The sequence below is a fragment of the Clupea harengus genome, chromosome 9 (assembly GCF_900700415.2).
Source record: "Clupea harengus chromosome 9, Ch_v2.0.2, whole genome shotgun sequence".
Lineage (NCBI taxonomy): Eukaryota > Metazoa > Chordata > Actinopteri > Clupeiformes > Clupeidae > Clupea > Clupea harengus.
In genome coordinates, this window is record NC_045160.1 from 19,472,142 (window position 1) to 19,486,111 (window position 13,970).

Consider the following 13,970-nt stretch of genomic DNA (forward strand, 5'->3'; position numbering starts at 1 on the left):
GATGCAGCACAGGGATGCCAGCACAGGGATGCAGCACAGGGATGCCAGCAAAGGGATGCAGCATGCTTTGTGTTCAGTGCTTATTCCCCTGCTGCATCCGCTCCCAACCTATGTCGCATCGGTGGACAGGCGCACCATTGACCAGCGGTGCTGGCCGAGCCCACACATGGTTATCCATACTGTTGGCTGAGCCCACACATGGTTATCCATACAAAATCGATACGCTTTTTGAGAGCGCAAGAATGTGAGCGGTCCTGTATGATTTTGCCGAGGTGAAAGAGTGTAGTTCCTGTGTTATTCGTTAGGGGTTCCTCTTGGATGACCGTCTGTTTTTTGCCCTGTGCGAGTCTTTCATAAAACACAGTCTGTCTCTCCCTCCCCCTATCTCCCTCTCATGTTCTCCAGGAGTGTAATGTTGGAGAGTTGTGTGCTCATGCTGGCTAATATGAAACATCAAAGTCGTAACCATGCTGCCGTCCTTAGATCTGTACACCACATTAGTGTAGAGCCCACTGCCTTCAGAGATGAATGTTGTCCAGCTTCTCGTCCTTCTATTCCCCTCCATCCCTGAACGTCTCCAGAAATGAGAAACAATATTTACATCTGGTTAATGCTTTAGTGAGAAGGGGCTTAAAAGTGAAGCAGCATCTACATTCCTTTTTCTAAATAGAATATTTTCCTATATCTGTGGGTGTCCGTACCTACTGCAGTAAAGATGTTGTCTTTTTACAGCCAACGCAAGGCATATAGAGTGCAAAGACAGAATGACGTGTGCACATCATAACAAATTCTGCACTAGAGCTAAATAGAGTTGATTAAAATCTGAGACATGGGAGGGAACTGCGTGGTGATTATGCTTGTTTGAGAGAGACAGAGACAGAAACCGAGAAGGAGATGGGGGAGGAAAAGTTTTGAGGGAAGTTTTGTTCTCTTATCTTTTAGGTGTGTGTGTGTGTGTGTGTGTGTGTGTGTGTGTGTGTGTGTGTGTGTGTGTGTCCTCTGTGTCCGTGTTCTTAAGAGTGATTGGATGACCAGAGGTCAGGGACTGTCTTTCACGTGGCTTTGAAGCCGATGTCACTGTAGAGAGGTGGCTAGTGCTAATCCCAAAGCTTGGAGTCTAGACTGTATTTCCCTTTACACTTCTATTAGCTCCTCTCTCATCAAATGAGAATTTTTGAAAGCTGTTTAGTTACTTTAGTCTCACTTTATCATCATGTCATGTCATGTAACATCTCTCTCTCTCTCTCTCTTTCTTTCTTTCTTTCTTTCTTTCTTTCTCTCTCTTTCTCTCCTGTTTTCCCTTCTCTCCTGCCTCTCTCGTGCGTAGTTTCTAATCCTACTCATGATCACATGACCAAACCGCCCTCTCTCTCTCTCTCTCTACCCCCCCCCCCCCGCCCCCCTCACCTTCACTCGCTCTCTCTCTCTCTCTCTCTCTCTCTCTCTCTCTCTCTCTCTCTCTCTCTCTCTCTCTCTCTCTCTCTGGCTTTCCTTTGTATATTTCTTGACGCCACCTTTTCCCCTGTCTGTCTATCTCATTATTTTACAGGCTTATGTCTTACATCTCTCTCACTGTTCTATCTGACATATTCTCTTTGTCTCTCTTTCTCTCTCTCTCTCTCTCTCTCTCTCTCTCTCTCTCTCTCTCTCTCTTGGGTACACATTGTAGAGATGAGAGGCCCCTGTCTGTTAATGATCCATCTGGAGATGGCTGGATGACTGAGAGATTAAATAAATAGAACATCAGCTCTTGTCCTGACTCTTTGGGCTGCTGAAGTAGATCACCCCTCCACGCTGACAACTCAAGACATTTTCTTTAGAGATTCAGCCTGTTGCCCTGATCTTGTTTTTGTTTTTGTCCGCCAGCACTTAGAAACCCTCGCTGGGCTCTGTTTAACCTTCTCTGCACTGGTGCTTAAAGGAAGACATTTATGTTTAATACATAGTTCTCCAATACACCCTGCACCCCTCCGTTACGCCCGTGTTATCCACTCGACTGATGCATTCTGATCCAAAAATAAACACATTATAAATAAATGAATAAATAATATACCTTCCCTCAGCTGCCTTCTACCCGCAGCTCTCACTTCAATTAGACCACTGGTTTACCTCCGAGGGCGATCCCCGAGTCTCTGTAGTGATGAGAGAACTTGCTTCATGTGTGTCTATGAGCAGGTGCTTGGAGTTGATGGATGCTCAAGTTGTATGTTCATGATTACATTCGCATGTTGTTGATATTATTGGTTATTGGTATTTCTGCTTGATCGTTGTCCTAAAGACCACTGACTGACCCATGTGGTCCATTCCTTATATCTTGAACTGTCAGTGAGCAGAGAGGGACAAATGTGTTTGTCTGCTTTGTCCATGAACACTTTTACTGATGAAGTGCCATGTGCGAGTGCATTTCTCAAGATGGCTGTGGTTTGTGTGTGTGTGTGTGTGTGTGTGTGTGTGTGTGTGTGTGTGTGTGTGTGTGTGTGTGTGTGTGTGTGTGTGTGTGTGTGTGTGTGTGTGTGTGTGTGTGTGTGTGTGTGTGTGTTTTTGTCCCGAACGGTTTCCAGTGGAGGTGGAAATGGCATCTCAGCTCCTCCTCTGTGTAATCACTCCCGTAACATTGCACACGCACGACAGAGGAACTAGATAATCCTTCACTGCTGGCGTCACGGTGCACATGGCGGGTGTCTGTTGGCGTCACAGTGCATGTCGGGGTGTCTGGGGTCCTGGCGTTGACATGTTTCATCCTGCTGGAGATGTGGCGCATCGGGGACTCCGCGCTTTTGTGCTCCAATTAGCGCGTCTTGTAGGGAACTCAGTAATGACTGCCGTGCTGTATCCAGGGCCTTCTGTTCCCCGTTAATGGGGATTTGGGAAAGTGGTTTCTCTTAAGCCCTTAGCCATCTCACACTGGGCAAAGGGCTGTTGGTGTTTTTTTATTTATTTTTTGTCAGGGCTTTTGCTTATTTGGGATGGTAGTGCAGGTCTTTGTTCTTCTTGGTTGTCGGTAATTGGTGAACACTCAAGTAAATAGTATTTTTGCTCATAATCACGACAAAATCACTGTAGTGTGTTTCTGATTGTATTGTTCTTTGAATGGATGGGTGGTTTCTCATGTGTGTTTTTCTCTTTCTTTCTTTTTTTCTCTTCAGGTCAGTGACAGATCCAAGAGATGGCAAACGGGTCGCCCTCAAAAAGATGCCCAACGTCTTCCAGAACCTTGTTTCCTGCAAGAGGGTCTTCCGCGAGCTGAAGATGCTCTGTTTCTTCAAGCATGACAATGTGAGGAAAATGTGTACCACACCACCTCTGTCCTCTGCTCTTGTTTTGCTCTCAGCAGCTATATTACCTCACCGGGGTCCATGCCTCCACTAAACTGGGATGTTTATGTTAAAGACTGATGTCATCACCCACAATCTCCCAGTGCTGACAGTGCTGACCTTGTCCTCTTTCTCTCCCTCCCCACTTTCACTTTATCTCTCTCTCCCCCCCCCCCCTTCTCTCTCTCTCTCTCTCTTTCTCTGCAGGTCCTGTCAGCTCTTGACATTCTGCAGCCTCCTCATATCGACTACTTCGAGGAAATGTATCCTGTACCGCTTAGCCACTGACCAGGCAATGCTAGAATGATCGTGCACTCTTCCATCACTCTTGTAGGGGACAAGCAACATACTGGAAATATAGTCACGCTACTACCCTTTAACATCAAACAGGCACAGAACAAACATGTTTCTTTTAAAACTGACAAGAGCAGGTGATTCCCAAAAATACACAAGCTTAATTTGTGGACGGAAAATAGATGGTATTGGTAGTGCTGTGACCTTTGGCGTGGTATGTATTTACCTCCCTGTCTTTTTCTCTGTCTTTCCTTTGAGCCGCATTCTGTTAGTGGTCCGTGCAGTGATGGCTATCAGGAATTTAATCTGTCTGCTCATTCCAGAAACAAGCTGGGAGGATGGGCCCGGAGTGTGTCAGATGTGTTTCAGCTCTGATTCAGATCTGACCTGTTTTTGTTTTTGTGTGTGTGTGTGTGTGTGTGTGGTTGTTGTGGAGAGGAGCAGAATGCCAGCAGTGTCTGTGGTGCTGCTGGTAAATGGGTTGAGTCTGCCTGCCATCAGCGATCCGACTGCGCTGAAGCATGAAAAACAGAGAGGCTGCCTGTAGATTAGATCACGGTTGCGTCGAAATTTCAGTGAAAAAAAAAAACAAGCTTCAAAAATGCGTTAAACAAGCGGGATGTTTCTGGTCTGTCAGGATGGGAGATGCTCTTCTGTGAGCACTTGCGGGCTTAGGAGGCTAGACGCTGCCAGTCCACAAGGGTCTCTTGATGAGCTCAGAGCTGCTTGCACAGAAGGCCAGATTCTTTCACCAGAAAATCAGAGTTTGCTTTCTGTCTTCTGGGAGACTATTGCTTTTATCTCCTCTTTCGTTGAGTGAACTCAGCATTCGGGACTAGATTTTTGAACTGACACTGTGTGTCATTGCAGTTATGGAGCCTCATAAGCTCATACGTTGCTAATGACATGGGTCCCCTGTGAGGACCAGCATGTGGGTTTTTTTCTCTCTGGCATACTCTTTGTCCCTCCCTACTCTCGCTCTCGCTCTCGCTCTCTCTCTCTCTCTCTCTCTCTCTCTCTCTCTCCCCCCCTCTCTCTCCCCCCCCCCCCCTCTCTCTCTTCTGATTCACTGACCAAGGGGAATCTCGGCTGGGCTCGGACCACGTGGTGCTAGGGTGGTGCGATAGAGAGGCCGTGCTGTGGGTTGCTGGCTGACCCCAGCCATTCACATTAGTCTCGGAGCGGTGGCAGTTTTGCGGTGGGGGCTGTGCATGGAGATGTGATTTTGCATTTAGCTGATTCAGGCCTGAGATGGCCAGCGGTAGCCGCCCAGTGAATGACATGAACGAGAGCTCTGGCACTCTCCAGCCCCCGCTGCGCTGTTGTGTGTCACATAATCACATACTCACATACTCACATACACATACTGGTGATTTAGTAGTAGTCCATCAAACCAGATTGTTGCTTTTGTGTCACAATGTGGTCATTACCTTCACCGCATGAAAAAGTATTGTTGGCTGAAAAAGCTCAAAGTTGAAAACAGCAGTTAACATAGACAGCCCCTACTGCACTATAGTATGTCACATACTCACATACGCATACTGGTGATTAGTTGTAGTCAACTAATTAGTCCATCAAACCAGATTGTTGCTTTTGTGTCATGATGTGGTCGTTACCTTCACCACATAAAAAAGTGGCGGTTAACACAGATACTTAAAATGGGGTTCCAAAGGACACTTCATTAAGCAGAAGAATTTTCTGCTGTGGAGACAGAAACACGGGAAGCTTCTGCCTGGCACCATGGGTGTAAGAAGTAATATGACCAATGGATCAGAGGTTGGAAAACATTTGTTTTGGGAGATGTCATGCTGGTAGATTTGAATACACACACACACACACACACACACACACACACACACACACACACACACACACACACACACACACACACACACACACACACACAGTGGTTTGAGCTGAGTACATGGAGGGTTGTGGGTGAGGTGCTGTGCCCTATCTACCAACCTTCCATCCCACATCAGGAGCAGAGGAACAGGTTTTTTGTGACTCATTATGTAAATAGTGGTTTGAACAAATCCTTTTATAGTAGATGGTGTTGTCCTTTTTTAATTGTTTGAGCACCACCAGAAAAAATCCTGATGCCGTCTGTTTATGTTAATACCCTCCCAGTCCGCTCATATTTACTAAATTGGCCGAAATAGCAGGGAACCAGCTGAAAGGCATCCTGGTGCTCCATAATCTGGCATATAATTTAATCATTCAAATTACATGGCCCCCCATTTCCCAATGCCTCAGGGACATTTGATATATGAGCTACAGCTTCTTGGTTCAGTATTTTTTAAGATCTTGAAAATACCAGTGAGGGCTTTTCTTTTTCTTCAAACCTGGTCAGCCACAGTTCTGAAAAATGGTGAATTTTAGTTCTAAAAGGCAGAACAAGAAGCCCTTTGTCTGAACAAACCTGGGGATTTATTTTAACTTCTTTATTTTTAGTTATTTGGTGAGCCTGCTGTGCAGGCTTGCAACTGTACGTTGTTTTTGCTTGCTTGCTCGCTTGCGTTTTGGATGCACATGAAAGCAATTCAAAAACCATTTCATCTCGGAGCATTAACACAAAAGCCATTTGATTTTTAAGGACGGCATCAACAAAGGAGAACGACACACTGTATAGAGGGTCTCAGTATGTGTACATTTCTCCCGCTTTATGAGCGCATAGCGGGAATGCTGCCATATTGAACTGTCAGACTGTGGAGGAGGCTTTGATGTGCGATGGAAATCTCATGGTTACTGTAGCAGCAGGGGACGGGTTAGTCCAGCGAGTGGGGAGACGATGATGACGCTTTCTGGACTAAAAGGTATCACAGGAAGTGTGTCAGTTCTGGGAACGGCGGAGAATGAGAGGGAGAGAACAAGACGGAGAGAGAGTGAGAGGACAAGAGAGAGTGAGGGAGAGAGTGAGAGAACAAGAGGGAGGTAGAGAGAGAGAGAGGGAGAGATCTAGGGAGGCAGAGGAAGAGAGTGAAACAGAAGAGTAGACAGAAATGACAGGATTGAGATAAAACAGAGAAGGAGGTTAAGACAACAAGAGAGAGATGGAGAGAGAGAGATGCGCCTAAAAGAGGAGGAGGAGGGGGGAGAAGTAATGGAGACAGACAGAGGGAGAGGGGGAGGCCATGCACTGCGCTGCGCCCAAGAAAGCAGTGTCTGTGAGCCCCGCCTGCAGCAGCAGCAGCAGTGAGAGCTGGCTGCCATCATGTGAGCCAGACGAGTGGAAGAGAAGAAAAGAGCAGCCGCCGCCCCCTCCCTCCCTCCTCTTTCATTCCACAGAGCTACGATGCCCTTCCTCTCTTCTCCTCAGCGGATCGGCTAATAAAATATGTACTTTCATTTGATGGCATGGCTGATGGTGCTCTTAAGCCCAGGGAGCATTGGTGGAAAGTGCTATCGATGTGTTATTTCTCCTTTACATTCTTTTTTTTTTCTCTGGCAAATTACAGCCTGAATGAAGTAGCCCCCTGTCACAGGTGTACTTTGTGTGTGTGTGTGTGTGTGTGAGAGAGAGAGCCAGGCTGCGGCCCAGGGGTGTGCTGGTGGGGAGGAGGGGAGCCGTTGCTCGTGCGGCTTGATGGTGTCTCTGTCTGATGACCAGCGGTGCACTGCTGAGGGGCAGTAACCAAGGGGAGAGGTCTCTCTGGATTGGCTGACCTGGATGTTGCTGTGGGGTGTCTGGCGTCAGTGTGGGAGCAGAGTCAGGACTGGGATTAGTTTGACTTCTAAGGCATGACTGTTTGTTTGGCGTTGGTTGCATATTTTGTAAATGTAGCAGTAGCCAGAGGGTACGATGTGTTGTGCGCCCGCCTGGCTACCGTGACATAAACATGCGCGCAGAAAAGACTTCACACCGAGCACAGAGTCCTGGGTTTTTGAACAGAGGAGGCCTGTACAGTCACACTAGTCAGACTGGCTTTTAGTCAGACTCACTGATCTGTCTGTAGGAGGGTAAAATGACTATATACCATTTTAATCAGAGTGATTTTATTATTCAAGTATTTTGCTACATTCTTTCACATTCTCTGTCCCTCACTGTAGGAATGTGTGTGTCCAAACCTGTCTCTCTGCGTATGGGCCCCGCATTGGCAGCTCTTGCAGTGCACCCTGGGAGTTCTTCTCCACCTCATTGACCCATGACAATCCTCCTCTCCCCTCTGCCTTCATATACCCCCTAGGGCCACAGATAGTCTCAACCCCAAACACACTCTTGTCCTCCAGTATATCAACAACTCTGCAATAAGGTGAACAGTGACCTCACGAAAACACTGCAAACACACTGATGTAATCACTCGCTATATTTAGCTCTTTATTGTCACGTTGCCTGTTTAAACCGCCTGCCTGCCTGCCAAAACAGTTCAGCCAGCTGCAGCACTGACAACCCATGCATCTTTAAAGAGTTATTAAAGAGGTACTGTACACTTTAAGTTTATTACTCCAAGGATGGTCGTAAGTTTCAGTAGAACTTTTTTTTTTAATAGAAATGCAGGCCAACACAAAAATGATTTCTGTTGTATGTAAAATATGTATGTTATGTTGTCAGGAGGTAATAAATAAAGAGTTAGAAAATGGTCAGAGGGTATATGGGTAGTTTAGTCTGAAAAGTGGCTAAAACTCGGTAGTAAACATCCCCACCCTGTATTTGTTTTAGTTTTCAAACATGTTAGTCTTTACACACACCAAAAAGAACTGAAGGTTCATCTGTGACACACACTTGCACACACACACGCTCACGCGCACACACACGCAAACACACACACACACGCACGCACGTACGCACGCACTTCGAGTGAGTGAGGGCGGGTGTGGGCCTCCTGTGCGCGTCACTGGGCTGTCAGAGCGGGAAGATGAATGTGCTGTGTGTTGTTGTGCCGAAGGACCTCATGAAGAGGTGGGCGTTTATAATCAGGCTCCGCAGCAAGCTTCATTTACCTCGCTTTCTCTCGCAGTTAGGCCACTGTCCGCAAGGGAAGAAAAGCGTTGACATTCTGGTGGCCCCTCAGCGGGTCAGCCACAGCCCCCTCGTGGAAAGCTATGCGTGTGGAGGTGGAGAGGCCTGCGTTCAGAGAGCCGTACGGCACCACTGACCACACTGGGTTCTTTTTAGGCAGGAAGAGCACAGGCTATGGAGCCCCTAACAAGACTTTTTGCCAGTCATGCAAGTTTTTTTTTGTTCTGACACTTTTCTTGTGTGTTTTTCCCAGATACTGTATTGTTTGCCCCAGAAGATTTTTACAGTACTCAACATTTAGATTTCATTTTGACCGGGTACAGTGAAGTTACCAGTCTCTAAACCACTTGTGCATTGTTGTCTTTCTTATGTCCAGTGTTTAGCCAATACTAAGAGCACTTCATTAATGTTGTTATTCCCACACACTCACTCACTCTCCCATCTCCTCCCTTCATTGTTAGCATTGACTCCTTGAATGGACTTACTTAGCCATACTGTAGCCAGGGTGACCAGATCCTGTTCTAGCAATATGGATAAATACCCCAAATGTGGGAGAGTCCGAAAATAATGGATGGATGTACAATAGAGGGGTTTGCCTCCAGGTGCTGACCTAGCAGCATGTCCCCTTCAAAAGTGTACCCTGATGACTCAGTGTTTCATTCTGAGGGGCTGGTGCTTCTCTCCATCGTGTGTCAGAGGTGGCTTCCTTTGAAGTTGGCCTGTGAATGGGAAGGCTTATGAGCACTGGCCCTGAGTTGTCTGAATGCACGGTTTGTCCATAAACAATTGAATTGCATTCAACGACTCCCTCGCTGTTATTTGAGTTTACTCATACTTATACTAATACCTTTTGCTGTTGAATACCTATTGAGTTTACTAATAATTATACTACCGGTAATACCTATTGCTATATGAGTTTACTAATGACAGGTCTATAGGAATAATACATTAAAGATTAAAGGATTTAAGATGTACAGCAGTGAAAATCTTTTTAATTATTATTTAGATTTATTCATTCAGCAGATATTATATATTAGTATGTACATACCACACTCAACTTAATCCTGGTCACTCCGAGGTCAAAAACGAGTGGATTCCCTTGTTTAGTTCATCGCTGAAATGACATTTTCTGTCAGGTATCTCTGGGCAGCTGGCAGACTGCAGCGCGTTGTAATACCTGTGTCACATTTGAAACATTTCAGGATGGTTACCTGACTTGATGGTCCCTTTCCACTTCACACCAGTTATGACACAAAGTCGGCCATGAAGGGGGTAACCGAGCAATGAAATGGCTTAGAACTATGCCTCTTATAGGAACAATAGATTGTGTATGTGTGTGTGTTTATTCAGGGGACTGGATATGGGATTTTTCAAGGGCCAAGGTTCAAAATGTACCTTTGGCTAGCAATCCCCATCCTTCCAATGTGCTAATGAGACTGGAGACTGGCAGGAACATGAGGAAGGAAAGATAATTGTCTTGAGGACACCACTTGTCCAGTTATGTAAAATATACTTAGCTATAAATATAATATATATGTAGCTTTTGGTAGACTAAAGGTTAGGTTGGTAGATAAGGGCCATAACCCAGATGGGTTCGTTAATAGTTATTAGTTCTTTCACTGTGAATGCTGTGATATTTGAAAGGTTGGTCCCCCGAGGAAGTGGCATCTCTGGAGACTGGATGGTGTTCTTGCTCAGGTGTATGTTTTTTTTTGTTTATTAGCACTCACCGATATCATGGGAGTAGTAGTCCTGAAGCACGACACTTCTTCATCGTGCTCCTCCTCTGCTGGCTTGTCCAATCTGTCAGGTCCTGCGTGTGTGTGTGTGTGGGGGGGGGGGGTGTCCTCATGTGCGTGTGAGCAGAGTGTATGTGTTTTTCAAGTCTATTCCTACCAGTGCTACCTCTCTCGTCACCAGAGAACAGTGACTCTAGGGAGATGTGCTTTTTCATATAGCTGAAGCAATCAAGCATGCCGATCACGTGCCGGGGCCTAATTATATTAGATAGGTGACTGAGTGTGTGGTGTTCACCAGCTATTACTGACACACATTTGACTCGCACCCTTCCACCTGAATGTAACTATGGGTTATGTGGCCAAAGGTTTGGCAGTCGAGCCATTTGTAATCATTTACAGTCAATAGCCGTATCCAATCAATCTGGTAATGGAATAATAAGGCTGCTCAATCATTGACTGCAGTGAAGTGAAAAATTAGCTCGGAGAAGGGCTGAATTGCCTGAGAGCGAGTCAGCAAAAGAGGTTTTCTGAGAAATGATAATGTTTTAGGGCTATATGAGTTTGGTTTCTGAGAAGTGATAATGTTTTAGGGCTATATGAGTTTGGTTTTCACACTGGTTTTGGGGCTCTCCTGCCCTTTGTTAGTTACAGTTTACACTGTGCACTTCATATTTAGTGCACATTAACAAGCATAGTCATACTGTCCTTTAAATGTAGATGTTGCGATGTGGTATCTTTCTTTCTTTTTCGTTTCTATCTTTCTCTCCCTCTTCTGTATTCTCTCTCTCTCTATCTCTCTCTCTTTCTCTCTCCCCCTCTCTCTCTCTCTCTCTCTCTCTCTCCCCTCCCTCTGTGTTCTGTGCTGTGATGCTTGTGGTGCCTCTCGCATGTTTTTGTTTGGTTTCCCTTGACTGAGGCCCCTCGTGCAGCTACGTGGTGACAGAGCTGATGCAGAGCGACCTTCACAAGATCATCGTGTCCCCTCAGCCCCTCAGCTCTGACCACGTCAAAGTCTTTCTTTACCAGATACTGAGAGGTGAGTTTGCCAGGTTGTCTCACACACACACACACACACACACACACACACAGACACACAGACAGACAGACACATAACTTCTTATTGCACACACTGTCTCCCTCTCACAAGCTTACACTCACACACACACACATGCGCTCTCCCGCTTTAAGCCACTGAGCCACATGCGCATGTCTCTAAGGTTGCTAAGATAGCATGCTCATGGATGCATGTAAGCAGATACATTCACTTGTGTGTGTATACACATATACACACACTTGCACACACACACACACACACACACACACACGGTGTTAGAAAAATAAATTGGAAGTACAACAAAGTGTTATTCTTTAATCTGCTAACATTAACACATAAAAACACCACCGCACCAACAGCAGCAGTTGTTTGATCTTGCTGCGCTGGTCATGGTTATTCAGATGTTGAGCCCCAGGGCTCTTGACAGGCAGTGTGTTCACGTTTGAGTAACTCACTCCATTTAGCTGCTGAGATGGGAAAGCTAACACTGGTCTGCATTTGATTCTCTAAGGCCTTTAAACCAGTTTCTTCTTGACTTTCCTCTCCGTGTCAACTAAATTTTAGGAGACATTACAATTTAATTTCTGCATTTTCATGCATTTCTCAATACAAAAAGTGTACATAGTTATTTTCTTAGACTGCGCAATATACAGAGAGACCCTTTCAGTTTTGAAAAATGTGTTTACACAGAATAACAATGTACCTCCCCTAATAATTACATGCACATGGTGGTTCATTAATCATATTAATTAGAAAGCAGTAAATGCTGGGAGAGGGATTGTGTTCGTGAAGAGGTGGGAGCCTGGCCTTCAGACTGAGTTTGTTTCTTGTGTCCTCCAGGGCTGAAGTACCTGCACTCAGCTGGCATTCTTCATCGAGACATTAAGCCTGGGAACCTTCTGGTCAACAGCAACTGTGTCCTTAAGGTACGTCACCAGACCCCGATTAAAAATGTGTGCTTCTTGACACAAGCAACTTAAGCCTGAAGCTTTCTCTCTAATCTTCCTGGGAGGATATGGTTTTATAGACCCTCATTAACACACGGCACAACCATTACTGCTGCTGCCTTATTCCATTGTTGTGGTGTGTCAATACTCATGATTAGGGCTAATAGGAGAATGAAAGTAATGAAACATTTGGTATGAAATTAGAAAGAATTATGTCAATTGCATATAGAAGAATTGTCAAGCTGCCAGTGCGGTTTGGTTTAATTACTTGACATTCTGTAGGAGCATACTGAATTAAAGTTAATAATGTAGCTCACCAATATACCATAATATGGTTAAGGGTTCACATGTATATCATGACCTGGAAGTGTGTGTGTGTGTGTGTGTGTGTGTGTGTGTGTGTGTGTGTGTGTGTGTGTGTGTGTGTGTGTGTGTGTGTGTGTGTGTGTGTGTGTGTGTGTGTGTGTGTGTGTGTGTGTGTGTGTGTGTGTGTGTGTGTGTGTGTCAGGTGGAGACTTCTCTCTCCAACCACACACAAATTGAGCCCCACACAGATTAGCACAAGTGAGAGACAACGGTAAAGAGAGAGAGACAGAATGATATGATCTGATATGCTGCTGGGACAGAATGGTGCTTCATCAAGTGAATATGGTGCAAGTGTGTGTGTGCGCGTGTGTGTGTGTGTGTGCGTGGACATGCATGTGTGCACATTCAGTTGCATAGATTGGTGAGGTTGGAACTGAGTGGCTTCAAGGAGACTTTCATTTGTCATGTGTGTCTGCTCTTTAGACAGCGTTTCATTTGTCATTGTTTCACATTCACATCTCTGCCATCGGTCGCCACCCTTCCTCGGAGACGCACCCTGCCTGCGTGTCGTAACACTGAGGGGCAGTTTGGAGCCGGCGTCCGAAATCACTCTTGAGTAACATGAAGCCTGTCACAACGCAGCATTATGCTAATTTGCCCCAACCCTCCCCTAGATCTCCCACTCCTTTGCTTCCTGTCATTCTGTCTGTCCAGAATTTATATTTAGCAAAGTGGGACAAGGAGGGGAGAAAGGGGGGGGGGGTGTTAGGGAACGGCTCTGCTCCTTAGCCCACAGTCATGGCAGCTTTAGCCCTGGGCTGCTGGAGTTTTCGCGTGTCTGCTGAGAGTGTGACTGAGGAGGTCTTAAGGGTAATAAATGGAGCCTTGTTTCCATTGGAGGAGTGTCATTAGTGATGCACTGGGTGAGCTTTTATACCCCCTCCCCTGTGGCAGGAAATCACACTGATGGGCCATATTGTCCCTGAGTCTATTTGTAGCAGTGCTTTTTAGGATGTTATAATGAAAATATTCACATATTTCTCTTTGTCGTCTGGTGTGCTTTCAATAATTCATTTTTATAGCCTACACTAAAGAACACTGTGTTCCATGTGTACTGAGATGGAAGAAAACCTTGACATTACCCACATGTAAACAGAGACTCCAGCTGTGTTGCATGTTCTCCTTGACATTCAGTTGTGTGTATGAGGTCCTCAGGTGGCAGCCTAATCAGTAGCTATTGCTTCAACAGTTAGAATCACTCATCATCACTCTGGTGTTTCAGTACGTAAATGCAGCCTGTATTCACCAGACTTTATACCCTATAGGGTGCATCGTTTGCATGTCATCATCAACTGC

General features: G+C 45.7%; 1 protein-coding gene across 1 annotated transcript in view; it reads left to right on the forward strand.

Annotated features, from left to right (window-relative positions):
- nlk2 (nemo-like kinase, type 2) overlaps positions 1–13,970 on the forward strand; it is a 58,106-nt gene that overhangs the window by 19,428 nt on the left and 24,708 nt on the right. The window contains exons 2-5 of the mRNA XM_012830492.3: positions 3,147–3,276; positions 3,522–3,577; positions 11,237–11,343; positions 12,202–12,287. Of these exons, the coding sequence (XP_012685946.1) occupies positions 3,147–3,276; positions 3,522–3,577; positions 11,237–11,343; positions 12,202–12,287 (379 nt within the window). The remainder of the gene's footprint in view (positions 1–3,146; positions 3,277–3,521; positions 3,578–11,236; positions 11,344–12,201; positions 12,288–13,970) is intronic.